Source organism: Pyxicephalus adspersus, chromosome 7, assembly GCF_032062135.1.
Source record: "Pyxicephalus adspersus chromosome 7, UCB_Pads_2.0, whole genome shotgun sequence".
Classification (NCBI taxonomy): Eukaryota; Metazoa; Chordata; class Amphibia; order Anura; family Pyxicephalidae; genus Pyxicephalus; species Pyxicephalus adspersus.
This window is the reverse complement of record NC_092864.1, coordinates 34,062,517-34,078,055: the sequence shown is the minus strand read 5'-3', so window position 1 is coordinate 34,078,055 and position 15,539 is coordinate 34,062,517. Positions and strand designations below refer to the sequence as shown.

Genomic DNA, 15,539 nt, shown 5'->3' with positions numbered 1-15,539 from the left:
GCTTGTGCGGCTGTGTGTTAGCCCGCTGTGTGTACGCCCGCTGTCTCCCGCTCGGTGAGTACTGTTTTAATTTATGTTTGCTTTTATTTTTTTATTTTTTTATTTTTTTTTTCTACTAGGTCTTATTTTCGGGGTAGGTCTTACTTTCGGGGAAACACGGTAGAATGTACCTCCTAAATTTAATGTGTAACAAACAACAGGCATTATGATGCCTCCAATCATGTCTTCCTATTTGAAAAGGCGCAATAACCAATATCCTTTTTGAAAATCAAATCAAGTTTAAAACCATTGGAAGAGAATACAAGAAGGTGCCCAGATACCTATCCCTCAAGTTAGAATGGTTTAACACGGGGAGTGTCAGATACTATTTACTAATGTATGTATTTTCTAATTAAGGATCAGGCAGGTCTGTATTGCAGAAAGAGGCAGGTGATTTCCCTTCTGTAATAAGCATGCTTACATACACAGCTCAGAGTTCGCTGCCGGCGCCGGAATTGAATAAATTCGGCCTGACCAATCAAGGTGGACAACAATCAGAACGAGTAAGAGAAGAAGGAAGAAGATGGCAGCACCCTCTACGGAACAGGAATAGGTGAGTATACACTGTGTTTAGGTATGTATTAAAAAATATGAAATCAGACAGGGCTTTATTGTAGAAAGGGGCGGGTGATGTCTCTTCTGCAATAAGCTTCCTTATATGCAAATGCGCCACTTAGTGCAGGTTCCGGGGTTTCCCGGCTTCAAAATGGCCAAAGATCGAAACGAGTAGAAGAAGGTGGTGCCCTGTACTGAACAGAGACAGGTATGTATACACTGGGTTTAGTTCCGCTTTAAAATGATAACTGTTATTAAACAGGCTGGAGTACAGTTTGAATATATATGTATAAAAACATAAAAAGTGTACATTCTTCAAATGTGTTCTTCTTTAAGACTTCAAAGTAGACTATCATATTTTGCGTTTACAGAGCTATATGGCCTCTCTTCTGACCAGCATCATCTCCCAACTCCATCTAAAGCTTTTGAGTTTTTAGTTACGCAAGATTCCTGCAGCCCATGAAACATTTACAGATGTCTACCTCATTTAGAGCCGAACAGATATTCATAAGATCGTGCAACTTGGCTTAAGCACCAAATGCCAGATTGAATAAATGTTACCCCTTGAAAAAGGCAAAGCATCAAGGCACTAAAAATCTGACACCGCGATACCGCATTAAAAGCCTTTTTTTACCTGTCCCTGAAATATGCTGAAAGTGGTATGTAAATGAGAATATTATATAAACATGAGGTACTACTATTTCTTTTCAAAGAGCTGCCTTACCAGCTAATCCCAGTCGCCCAGCCTGACCAAGTTCACACAAATATTCTCCCTAAACTGTTATTTGATTGTTTCAAATGCTCCTCTTATAGACTTTAACACCATGAATAATAAATGAAAGACATTTTTTTCACATACTTTTGTATTATTAATAAGTGACACATTGTTATTGCCAGATAAAATTATCATTAGGAAAGGACAGAATTCATAAATAGTGTGAAAGAGTTAGAGAAGGGACAAGGACGGAATTATGGTGTATTTCAAGCACGCACTTTAATGAGCGCATTACGCTGAATAGTTTATTAATGCATTTGTTCATCCAGTCTCTCCTTTGTGGAAGGTTTTCACAGACTTGCAGATTTAACCCCTCAGCTAACTTAGGCATGCATGGAGCAATAATCTTGCTTCCTCCCTAAGGCACAGCTGAAGGGAGTAAAAGGGGTTAATTTGCTTTACATGTGTCTCCTGTCATTTTAGAGCCTTTGCCGTCTCCAGGGTTGCGTGGGTTACAGTGGTAAGCAGTAAATTATTCATTACTAATTAAAATCCATGACACCATTGATACCTGTATTGCTCCAGCGTGTATAAGAATGTATAGAGTGGCAAACAGGAAGAATGAAATATAATTATCTTTATGTTGCATCAACTGTGTGTCGAAATGACAGAAAATATGAAAGACTATCATCTGGATGTTTTACTAAAATTCCACATTTGCAGTGTAAAACTTGTTCCTTGCTTTGGTTTGATTATAAACGCATTCATTTTTATTTATCAAGAGGGATTGTTGATTTTTGGACACAAACAAAATGGCAGTTCATCTTTTCATGTTGTTTAATTGGGTGCAGGGTGTCTCCTAAAGCTTGTTTTTTTTTTTGGATCCAAATACCTGGATTAAGTATTAAAAAAGCTCTCAATGAAAAAATGCTTAAATAGTTATTAAAATGTAAAGGACCTTTAATGCTGAGCTGGTGCATTTTAGATATTTATTAAGAAATGGCACACAGGGCTAAAAAAAACACTCTAACAGTGATATGAGATTCTGATTTACAATATTTGTCTTGGGAATTGGCCTGGTTCCGCACTTCATTGTACTACAAATTCTTATTTTTCTTCACTGTACAATATGTCTTGGAAAATCAGTACTGTAAAATTTACTGTAAAGTGGCACAGAAAGTCTAAAAATGTATTTATAGTCTAATTAAATAAACATATTACTGTTGGGTATTTTCAGAATATTAAATCAAACTCATACCTATTAACATTCTGTAATATAATATCAAATTAAATGCAGCATATAAAATAGAAATAGTATCAGTATTCGAATTTAACAAAACTGTCGGTATTCTCGTCGCAGTGATGGAGTTTTCTTAGTACTTAACATCACAAGATGCACAGATTAGGTTAAGGGTCCTTTGAAATTATTTTAAAATGTACCGTTTAGCATTCTGTAGTTGATTACTCCTTGGTGTTTTTTTATACAGGTTGTGTAAGGTTTATTAAACATTTTTTTGGTCCCAATGTGCATTTGTACACATGTGAGGGGAGGTGGAAGAATATTTGAGCCCAGGTAAAATTCAGAGGTCTACCTACCAAAATGCTTTATGGACTATTCAGCCTCCCTTAGATTGCTCAGTCAGGGTGTTCATTGATTTGTAATAATTTCCTTCTCTGTCTGTGAATGGCACCTTAAAAGAAATCTGTATTAGATATAAATATTTAAACTGTGCACCTGAGCCACTGGTGCAGGAAACGTGTGAGACTAAATGCCAGCTTTTGGCAATCTGATAGAATAGCACCACATCACTCGGCAGACATAAAAATGATATGCTCTGTGATCATGCCTTATTACCCATTATTAAGATGATCTTTGCCTAATACATAGGTTTCAAGTGGATGATTTTATGTCTGCTCTAATTCCTTAGCTTTCATGGACCTCTCCAGGCCTTCTTGGGATTGGAATTCATCAATTGTATTTAATCTTCCTGGAGAAACCACAGCTGAGGTCTACTGTTGCAAAGACATTAACATTCATGTTGGACCAACCTGAGTGTGCAAATGTATTGGAAATCATTTGGCAGCTCCTATCTGATTGTCTGACACAATGTGGAAATCCACCTAAAGGAAAAAGTTTAAAGCCGAACTAAACTGTCAATACGTATTTCTCTGCTCCCTCACCAGGACATCTCCATATTATTTCCCCTTTTCCTGGAGACAATTACACTGGGGAATTCTTTTTTTGTTGAGTTAGATCTTACACCTGTTTTTTTTTACAAATTTTTGGGTGGTGAATTCAGAAATTACCCCAGTTTTTGCTATTATAACCTGTTTTTACGATACAGGGTACCCTGCATTTTTGTCAAAAAACATAAATTTTACATACGAGGGGGTGCTGAGAAGTTCCTGGCTTTGCCCCCTTCCAGATGAAATAGAAAAATTAGTGTGGGGGCATATGACAGCCTAATATCTTAGTATGTAACTGTGCATATATCAGGTCTTTGCAATTCTTAAAACTGTTTTTTCTTTTAGTGAGAAGCTGTGATGGCAGAGGCACAAGCAAGTTTCACGTCGTTGGAGTTACAGGCCGTCATTAAGTTTTTGTTTCTCCAAGGAAAGTCAGCAAAGGACATTCACACTGGGATATCACAAACACTGGGGGAGAAGTGTCCTTCCTACAGCACTGTCAAAACCTGGATATCCCGTTTCAAGACGGGGCATTTCACCATTGAAGATGAGCCCCCCAGTGGGCGCCCCTCAACTGACCCGGCAATCTGCGATGCTGTCCATGAGCTGATTATTGAGGACTGGCGAATATCCGCAAAAAACATAGCCCAGATACTTGACATCCCACGGGAGCCTGTTGGGTTTGTTATCACCACTATCCTAGACATGCACAAGCTTTCAGGGAAGTGGGTACCGAAATGTTTGAACAGTGATCAGAAGAAGGAACTAGTTGAAGCATTCAAAGCCGTTTTGGCCCATTTTGAAGCTGCACAGGACTTTTTGGCTAGGTTAGTGACTGAGGGTGAAACCTGGCTCCACATCTTTGATCCTGAAACCAAGGAACAGTTAAAGAAATGGGGCCACAAAGGGTCCCCGTGGTTGAAAAGGTTCCAAACCCAGTAATTGGCCAAAAAAGTCATTGCGTCTGTTTTATGGGACAAAGACAGTATTCTGTTGGTGGACTACCTACCTCAGGGCTGTAGTATCACCGGACAGTATTATGCTAACCTCCTGGACTAGCTGAAGAAGGCAATTAACGGCGACGAAACGCCGTGGAAAGTTGACCAAAGGGATCCTTTTTTTGCAGGACAATGCATCTGTGCACATGTCCAACATTGTGGCAGCCAAATTGAACACCCTGGGTTTCCAATTGGTCCACCACCCCCCCTACTCACTTGATCTGGCCCCTTCGGACTATTATCTGTTCCTGAATTTGAAGAAACACCTAAAGGGGCAACGTTTTAAGGACATTTCTGATGTCAAAGATGCTGCTAAGAGCTTGTTTGCGGCCCAACCAAAGGACTTTTATTAACGGTCTAGAAAAGCTACAACTACGTTGTACCAAGTGCATCAGTCTCGGGGGAATATGTTGAATAAATGTGTTATTTCATACCTCTGGCTATCTTCTTTCCGGGCAAAGCCAGGAACGTCACAGCACCCCCGCCTACAAGGATAAAATAATGAAATAATAACTTGAATGTACTGTTTATTTAAATTTCTTTTGTTCATACAAAGGATTTATTGTTACTCTGTCATTTTTTTTTACAGTAAAACATTTGAAAATTATTCGCGTAAGCCGGTAGGGTAACAATTTGTGCTTATAGCTTTTCCTGTACTGTTTAGGGTTAGGACAATCCCGCCGGATGCTCCAACAATTAGTCAGCCATCATTTGTACATCCTATCTACCCTGATACCGTCCTTCAATGACCATCAAATCTTGGATGAATCGTTCACCTTGCTTATCACTGGCTGCATCAAGGTTTTCCGGGAAATTAGAAAGATGGCTATGCAGAAAATGCACCTTGTGTTAGGAAATGCTCTGTCCGACGACTCCGTGCTATGCACCATCGCAATAATAAACATTGTTTGTTCTGTCCAGCAATGTCATTTTCAGCAGCCAGGAGAACTAAGATAGCAGCAGCCTCTGCTTCCATTTAGTTGAGAAACACTCAAAATCACTCTAGCGCAGGTAAGCCCAGCAGATGCTATACCAGGCACTGGTGACTGGGAGCAGAGAGGCTTTAAAGTCCTAGCAGCCAATAGCAGTGCTGGACCGAGTCAGGAGCTGATCAGCCTCTAGAATCTCCTTCAGCTGTGCGCAGCCCAACAATGGATGCTGGGGATGGCAAAAATACATCAGGTTGCACAACTAAAGAGAAGCAGAGGCTGCTTCCATATCCTTCTGATATTGTCTTGATGAAATGTTGATCTTTGTTGAGCTGCTGAATCTGTGGACCATCAAACACACCGGCTTTTATTTTTTCAAATGACAGGTTGGGAAATGCCAAAATTAGGTACTTGAAACAGTCTCTTTTAGTTGGCAAAGTTTTAACCAACTGCTTCATCAGACCCAGTTTCATGTGCAGAGGCTGGAATATAATATTCTTTATATCAACAAGTGGCTCATGTAGAATGTTTGGATCACCTGGTTTTAGGGCAGATCTTGAAGGCCAATTCTTTTCCACCCAATGCCTCTCACAAGCTTTGCTGTCCCACATGGTGTTTCCGCGTTGCTGACCAAGAAGAAAGCATACCATTTTAAGGTCAACACAGATGACCCCATTGTGTTGGTGATATTGCAGCAACTCAATGACTCTCTTTATGTCTGCATAAAGAGAAACTGAATGGCCAATTGGGACTGACCCAAATATATTGGCATTGTGAAGGAGTACACACTTTAAGCTCTGCTTTGATCTATCGATGAATAGCCACCATTCAGTTGAGTTATAGATTAGAATTCCCAATTCTTCCATAAAACCAGGTATGATATTGCAATACACAAAGCCACTGTCAGTTCTAAAGTACTGCAGAAATGCACGTTTTCTGGTTCGAAAGTACGATACCTTTGTTCCTTTTCCAAGTAAGTTTTTCTCACACAGTCCTGATGCTAAAAGTTCTGAAGCCTTTTTGAAAGTCCCAAATCATGTGCCAAATCGCTCAACTCATGCTGATCAAATCCCTTACGAACAGATTCCTCTTCAATTTCATCATTGTTGTCACCTAGTTTATCACCACGACGTGAGCCGAGCAGAACAGCAGAGACAGACATGATCCTAAAGAAAGGAAATACCTGTGTAAGTAGAAAAAAAATTTTTGCTTAGTCTACGTAGAGCAGCGCACAACCTCTGACCACACTGTCATGCGTTTAAATGAATAGCCTATACAAATCCATTACAGTAAATCCACTACAGTAATCGCATTAATAAAAGGGGTGTAGAAAAAAAAACCTGACGTGATAGAAGAAAACTAACTGCACTTTCAGAATCAGCAAACCTTTTTGAGTGTAAATAAGTCAACAAAAATTTTGTTTAAAATTGTTCCCCAGTGTTATTACCTTGTATTTATATAGAGCTGACATTACGGAGCAATTTACAAAGTCCATAGTCATGTCACTAGCTGGCCCTCAAAGGAGCTTACAATGTAATGTCCCTAGCATAGTCATATGTCATTAACACAGTCTATGGTCATTGTAAGGGGAAGCCAATTAATCTAACTACATGTTTTTGGAATGTAGAAGGAAACCGGAGTAACTGGAGGAAACCCACGCAAACATGGAGAGAACATGTAAACCCAATGCAGATAGTGCTCTGGTTGAGATTCAAACCTGGAACCCAGCACTGCAAAGGCCAGAGTGCTAACCTCTGAGCCACCATGCTGCCCAAAATCTTGGGCCATTCTGATTGGCTTGGCCGGGGTGATCCAACCCCTGTGTAAGCGTGCAGGAGTTCATTCATTCCTGACAGGCACATGCGAAGCCAGGATTGCCAGGTATACTGGCAATTGAATACCCAGAGCGATCAGCCATATAGAAGGGAATATTGCAGAACATGACCTGTTTCTTTCTGCAATGAAGACTTGTCTGATCATGGATTTTTAAAAGTAAAACTTTAGTGCCGCTTTCAGTGTAATTTAGCTGTCGTTTTTCGATGAAGATAATAAAAAGAAATGTTAACATTTCATCTGGAACTTAGGTTCGTTAGTGTTTTGTGTTGGAGTTCTACTCCTCTATGACAGGCCTTAACAGGTTTTTTCAATATAACTGTTCAGATGGTATTTATTATTTTGTAGTAAGTCCAAACGATCAAGGCCTCCTGCTGATTGGTTGCTGTGGGAAACTAGGAACAATGTTATACAAAACCGCATTTTATGCACCTGGTTATATAACACAAAGTGCTGTACTCCATTCTGTCCAATCAGAGTTTCCAGTTGTAGAAGTTTCACTGTTGAAATCCTAAATCTTATTCGTTTAGCAAAACGTTTACCTTTTGCTCTTCTTTAATCTTAATTCTAGACAATCAGATTATTCGACAAATTATATATATATGAGGCTATTTTACCTGCAAAAAGTATTTTTTTTCTGTCCGATTACACACTACACTGCCTTATCTAGCAGAAGAGTTGAACTGAATATTCTCTGCTGTAGTTTCATGTTCATTTGCAGGTCTCTACCCCTTACATTGTGGGACTTTACAGTGAGAGGAGAAGCGGCAGACTGATGAGCTTATCTTTTGGTCATTATCCTCTGTAGTCCTATCAGATTATCCTTTGCTAGCACAAAAGAACTGCAGCAAAGCTGATTGGCTGCTTCTTGCTTCCCTAGTCTATGTGCTGCTGCATTCTGGATTTGAAGAGTTGATAACTTGTTAAATTCAGCTACTTAAACTGCATGCATCTGAAAAATTCTTTTAAGGGTGTATTAGTGATTACAGAGCTGCATTTTGATATTTCTTTACCTACCTGGAGTTGAGCGTTAAATATGTAAGAACATGTAACAGAGAGCCCAGTCCATGACATAATTCCTCCTGTACAGTAAAACAAAGGACGTTTGACAAATCTTAAAGCTGTGGCAGATTACTAGTCACAGGCAGTCGAGCTCCAGTTGTATTGCGCAGTATGACACTGAGAATTATTTGTTCCTTTCCCAGGCTGGAGCCGTGAAGGATTACATTAAAATGATGTTGGAGAATGACAAGCTGAAGTTCCTGGTGTTTGCACACCATCTTTCCATGCTGCAGGCCTGCACAGAGGCTGCCATAGAGAACAAGGTAACCTAATCCATCTCTCCATACAACTGTCAGTCATGTGATTTGTTATTTACTAGACAGCTTCAAGCTACTCTAGCTCACAGACATGGTTTCCCAGATGCATGAGCAATGTTTTGTATGAACAATCCCTTGTAAGATTTTTCTTACTTCCAGAGAAATGATACACTAAAAAAAATCCACTTGGCCATAATCAATAATGTGCATGTGTTTTGTATATGATCATCTGAAGAGGAACTGACATCTGAATGCTTTACTACTAATAAGCTAAGCAGAGGGCAAAGTTCTGTGGGCTCCAACTGCAGCTGATATTTGATCACTAATGGCCTACCATTCCTTGTTCTAGACTGTCTATGTATTGAGGCAGCCATTTTGGTTATGGCAGGGCTTTGCTTCCTTTTTTCAGAGCCTCCAGCAAGGAGAACAGTGAGCAGCACAGTAATGGCATCAGCAAGTTTAACTCCAAATCTCTTAAGACAAGTAGCCAAATTTTGCAGCATTCTCTTAGATCTCATATAAAGTTTTTATGAACTAGAAATTCCAGACAAAATGTATGTTGTCAGAGTACTGTCTAGGCTAAATTAGTATTTCTAAGTTTTCCCTTTAATATGTAGCAAACCTGACTTTTGTTTAAACTCAGTTCCTACTCTTTGGTTTAGTAGTGATTCTATGTAATGTTTCATTTCATTTATGACAACCGTTGATCTTGTTCTGTACACATTTGGCAGCTCTCTCGGACAATATCGACATAGGAGCCACAAACACAGGTGCATGTCCCTTCAGTGTGACACCATTAAATCTTCTTCTCAGCGCCAATGTCGGTCAAAGTGAAGCAGGACGTTTCAGTCTTGCTTTTCTTGGAGCCTTTGGCTGATCTCAATCTCCTCCATTTTGGGTTAGTAATATTGATTTTAAACAGTGTTTATATAGCACCAACATATTATGCAGCTCTGTACAAAAATAGGGGCTGCAAATGACACACATTAACACAGGTGATGGGGAGGACCCTGCCCTGAAGAGCATACAATCTAAGAGGTGGGGAAGCAACATATAATAGGAGGGAGGATATGGAATGGCGGGTGAGTAGTGAGGGTTAAAGAGACATAAGAGGATGGGTAGGCAAGTTTGAAAAGCTGTATTTTGGGGGATCTTTTAAAGGAGCAGAAAGTAGGAGCAAGACTAATAGGATGAGGGAGACCATTCCAGAGAGTTGGGGCAGCTCTAGAAAAGTCTTGGAGCTGTGTAAGTGGTCAGATTTTGAGTTAGGAAGTCATTAGTAGGTCATTTGAGGAGTGAAGAAAGCTGCTAGCGGTGTATTTTTCTATCAAGTCAGAAAGATAAGTGGAACAAGAACTGTGGAGGGATTTGAAGGCAAAACACAGGAGCTTGAAATTGATTCTAAGGTGAAATGGAAGTCAATGAAGAGACCTAAAAAGAGAGGCAGGAGAAGAGGCGTGGAGGGAATGATGAATAAGGATGGTTGTAAGAAAAGTGCTGCAGTCTTATCACTGACGTAGAGGAGACCTAGGAACAGCTTCCTTCTCTCTACAAAACAATTTTGACATCATCTTGGCCTACACAAAATTACTGAATTATATTTCAATATTTTTATTAAAGTTTTCAGAACATAACAGTAACACGAAAAAACATAAACAAGAGCCAATTAAAACCAAAGTATGGTCAGTATAAATGCCAACAAACATAGAGCTTTACATGCATCACTTGTGATAAACAGAACCTGTTATCCACCCTTTCCCGGAGCAATATGTGAGACCAAAAAAAAAGTCATAAAAAGTAGGCTCTATTCCAGGTAAAGTCGCAAACATGAATAAATTGCAAGTGGGAAGTGCAAAACTGCTTCCCACACTTTGACCATAACGCTTAACATATAACGGACATGCGGGGAGACACAAAAGGTAGAAGGGGAGGGGAACCAAGAAAATAGGGTAGACACAACAGGGGAGTGGGGAAGGTAAGGTAGAGGAAGTACGAGAGGAACTTAATTAAAACCCATATTCCAAGATGATTTCCCTGAGACCAAGAACTATAAACCATTAAAGGAAATCCATGGTTCCCAGACATCCTCAAATTTATTTAGGGAATTCTTTAAAGTGTGAGTGAGTCTATCATTTACCATGATCCAGTTCAACTTGGAAACTATGGGGGTCTATGGAAATCGTGGGGGACTTCCATGCTTTAGCTAACGCAATTCTACTTGCCACTAGTAACAATCTAATCAATTTTTGGATGGGTTTCGGTAGGGTTGTGTCAAGTTTGCTAAACAGGGCGGCTTCCACCAAACTACTAATCTCCTGCTTTACTATTCTTGAGATTAATTTAAATACTTCATCCCAGAACGTCCTAGCCACCAGACAAGTCCACCAGATGTGTATCATGGAACCCCTGTCTCCGCATCCTCGAAAACAGGAGAAAGGAGAAACTGAGAGAAACAGGAGAAACTGAGAGAAACATCTTTGCCAATCTAGCCGGTGTGAGATACCATCTAAGAGCCACTTTGTAGTTAGCCTCCACCACCGCGGAGTTGAGAGATATTTTAGAAAGGGCATAGATCACGTCTTGCCATTCCTCCAAGTCCCACGTGATACCCAATTCACCCTCCCATTCCCTCATATATCTCAGTTTTCTATTCTGGTCAATTAGAACCGAGTAGACAACAGAGATTTGCCCCTTTGTGGTGGCTATGGAGGAGCAAGTGCTTTCGAAAGGCGAGGGGCGCATGGGCCTTGGAGCATCTCTGATTATCCGGTTGATAAAGGAATATAATTGTCTATAATGAAAATATTCTGTGACAGGAATGTCAAATTGAGTAGATAAGTGTTCCCATGTAAATACTGCCCGTACATCTATCATGTTTAGAGATCCACCAATGGAAGTTTGCTGGGCTTAGTCCCGGCGGGAAGTCCGGATTATGCCATAGGGGGGTCAAAGGTTTATGAAGAGAGGAAAGCTTCGGGTGGTGACTAAATTTGTCCCATATCTGGATAGAGTGAGATAGGGCCGGGCACTTTACATGGCCTCTAGTGTTTTTTCTCCGCCACATGAGGGAATCTATGGATCCCAAAAAACTATCCTGGTTCTCAATCTCAACCCATTGGGGTCTAGCACCCTGTAGAGAACTCAATGAAAACTGTGCCACTTGCGCTGCTACATAGTAATATTTCAGATGTGGGGCTCCCAGCCCTCCCATGCGTTTAGGGGCTAACAACGTATCTTTATGAAATCTGGCTTTCTTCCCCGCCCATATAAATTGCTTTAATCTAGATTGGAGAAGTGCAATCTCTTTCATAGGCACCTGTATCGGGAGCGTACAAAATAAATAGAGCAATCTAGGAAGTAGATTCATTTTAACGGCCGCAATCCTTCCCAGCCACGATGGTGGAGACAAGAACCACCTCTGGATGTCCGCATATACTTTCTTAAGCAGCGGGCCATAATTACACCTGTAAAGACTATTGTAGGCAGGGGTCAGCTGGATACCCAGATATTGGATGGAGTCTTTATGCCAGATAAAATCAAAATTCCCCTGAAGCACTAACAGCGTCTCAGTGAGGAGATTTATATTAAGAGCCTGAGACTTGGTTTTATTAACTGTCAGACCAGAGCATATTGCAAATTCATCAAGAATTTTCAATAAGTTAGGCAAGGTCGTAATTGGGGAGGTGATAAACATAAGGATATCGTCAGTGAAGAGTGCACATTTGTGTTCCGTCTGGCCACATTTAATACCCTGAACATTAGTATCTGCCCGTAAAGCTATCGCCAAAGGTTCAATTGCTAGGACAAACAAAAGTGGAGAGAGGGCGCAACCCTGCCTGGTCCCCCTCTTAATTTGAATACCCGATGATAAGAATCCCCCTAGTGATATCCTGGCTTCAGGCGAGTCATATAGAGCCAAAAGAAGGTTAGTAAAATAAGTACCAAAGTCCATTTTAAGGAGCACCTGAAACAAATATCTCCAAGATATGCTGTCAAAAGCTTTTTGGAGGTCAAGGGAAAGCAACATGGCTTGACGTGACGGGCCCCCGTCCCAGCCTGAGTTTACTACCGATAAAAGATCAATAGCCCTCCTCGTTTGGTCCGGTGCCTGCCTATGTAGCATAAAGCCCACCTGGTCCGGATGCACATAAGCTCCCAAAAAGGAGCTCAATCTAAGTGACATGATCTTCGTCATAATTTTTAAGTCACAATTGATCAGGGAGATAGGTCTATAGTTAGCCACTTCCGATTCATCCTTCCCCGGTTTAGGGATCACACTAATAAACGCCCTATTGGCATCGCCCACCAGGGCGTTCCCCTCCCGTAGGTAGTTAAAATATGCCACCATGTGTGAAGCCAGTACAGGACTAAACGTCTTGTAATACAGGTTGGAGAAATCATCCGGGCCAGGTGAGCTGCCCACCCTGGGAAGACCCATGATCCCCTGCAACTCCTCCACTGTGAAAGGTTTGTCCAAGAACGCCTTATGTGTAGGCTGTAATTTGGGCAGGTCAAGCCGGTTAAGAAACCTGTCTATTCCCAATGTGCTGATTGAATCATCTGATTCATATAAATGACTGTAAAAGTCTTCAAAAGCTGCAAGAATCTTTTCCGGATTTTGTGATAGCCTACCACCCTTAGTCTTAATTTTAGGAAGAGCATGAGTCTTGGGCTTGGGATTAAGTTTAAAATTACTGAATTAGAGCTCAAGGATGTCAGAATGGCTCTTTATTATAAAATGTAAAGCGTTTGTAATATATTATACAACTGCTCTGTTTACAGACATGTTAGTAATGTCTTTGAAAATGAAAAAATAAACTTCCTACTGTGTTTCCCCGATGATAAGCCATCCCCATCAAATAAGCCACCCCCCGATTTTTGCTCAAAAAAAAAATTAAAATAAAGCACCCCCTGCAAATAAGACACCCACCGATACCTGCCACTCTGTGCCTCTGTGTGATTGTGTGACTGTGAAACTGAAAGTAACTTCAAAGGACAAGCAAGCTGCTGATCCCTGCCTTAACGGAGTCTGTTACCCGGCCGTAGAAGCCAAAAAAAAAGTGAGTCAGTGAACAGAAGGAGACAATGAATGGCACATAGTGATCAGAAGGGGACAATGAATGGCACATGAGTGATCAGAAGGGGACAATGAATGGCACATAGTGATCAGAAGGGGACAATGAATGGCACAGAGTGATCAGAAGGGGACAATGAATGGCACAGAGTGATCAGAAGGGGACAATCACATGAGTGATTTTCAACAATAAATGTGTACTGTAGTCTTCTTCATGGATAAATAAGACATCCCCCTGAAAATAGACCTAGGGCATATTTTGGCATTTCAAAAAATATAAGACAGTGCCTTATCATAGGGGAAACAGGGTAACATCATTTCTAAAATAAAACTGAATTTAATTGTAGTTGTTTAGAGAAGCTTTAACTCTTTTTTCATATTTACAAAAACTTTGTTAAATCCTAATTGGGAGTGATTTTGGACTAATATTAGTCTGGCAATGCGATTTGTCAAAGAGCCACAGTCAATAGACCACTAGTGACAATTTAATTAATAACTTGCTTTAATTGCAAGCTCTTCGAGTCAGTCCTTCCTTATTTTTTTTTAACATGCCTTCAATGTGTAGCTTCCTTTGTGCCTAACCTCATTAAATGTATCGATCAGTTACCTCTGTTAAAGGCTGTTGGTGTACGCTGGAGCTTTGGTAAATAGCACTATAATTCATAGATTTAATGGCCGTGCATAGGCAAGTAGCACACACCTGTTCAACTTATGTCCTTCCATATGCAAATAAACATTTTTATATGTACAATCTAGCTAAAATAAAGAATGCTTGCAATGGTAAATGAATGTTTAGGGAACATGCAGTTTCATTCAAGTAGGTAGCAGGATCTAGAAATAAACATGGTGAGTACCTTTAAAGACAAACTCTTTCTTTTAATACTAGAAATTTTAAAAATAACGTCATCCACTTTGAGAATCAGCAATTTATATCATGTAATATAATATACCAAACAAATTTTTCCCATAACAAATAAAAGGAAACTGATTAATTTGTTCCCATGAATAAAAAATCATATCGTTTTTGGGGTTGTATAGAATTTTTCAAACACTGCTTAATACTAAAATACATAAATACAAAAGCAATTAGATTAAATAAATGAAAATTTAACCTCACTTTACCTTGTTGAGTCGAGTGCCTACTAGGATGGTGCTGAGAAGGGAGGAGGAGGAGATGTTAAGTAATTCACAGAGAGATATAGCCCAGGTTGTTCACTGAATAATGGCAACTGGCGTACTGACGCTCATGGGCAGTCATGGCTTTGTCTCGAGACAGGTAAATAAGGGTAGCACGTGGTGTTTTGACTCATTTTGACCCATACAAGTTCTAGCACAAAGGTTGTATATGTGTATATATATATATATATATATATATATATATATATATACACCTTGTTGAATATTACTGCAAAAGGAGCCAAGTCATATATATATAGTTAGGTCCATAAATATTTAGACAGAGACCACTTTTTTCTAGTTTTGGTTTTATACATTACCACAATTAATTTTAAATGAAACAACTCAGATTCAGTTGAACTGCAGACTTTCAGCTTGCATAAAATTGCAAAAAAAGATTGCATAAAATTGTTAGGAACTAAAGCTTTTTTTTACACAATCACTTCATTTCAGGGGCTCAAAAGTAAGTGAACAATTGACTCAAAGGCTATTTCAAGGGCTGGTGTGGGCAAATCCTTTGTCATGTCATTATCAATTAAGCAGATAAAAGTGTGTTCTTGTATGTGGAAGATTTTGTTGTCAACAGACAGCATGCGGTCAAAGAAGCTCTTTATGCAGGTGAAACAAGCCATCCTTAAGCTGCAAAAACAGAAAAAACCCATCCGAGAAATTTCTACAATATTAGGAGTGGCAAAATCTACAGTTTGGTACATT

At 39.9% G+C, this 15,539-nt stretch overlaps 1 protein-coding gene across 4 annotated transcripts in view; it reads left to right on the top strand.

The window, feature by feature from the left end:
• The window catches only part of ZRANB3 (zinc finger RANBP2-type containing 3), a 197,292-nt gene that overhangs the window by 93,541 nt on the left and 88,212 nt on the right, over positions 1–15,539 (top strand). For 3 of the 4 annotated variants that reach the window (XM_072418092.1, XM_072418089.1, XM_072418091.1), the window contains exon 9: positions 8,462–8,581. The exons of the other annotated variant lie outside the window; for it this stretch is intronic. In XM_072418092.1, the coding sequence (XP_072274193.1) occupies positions 8,462–8,581 (120 nt within the window). The remainder of the gene's footprint in view (positions 1–8,461; positions 8,582–15,539) is intronic. 4 annotated transcript variants of the gene reach the window in all.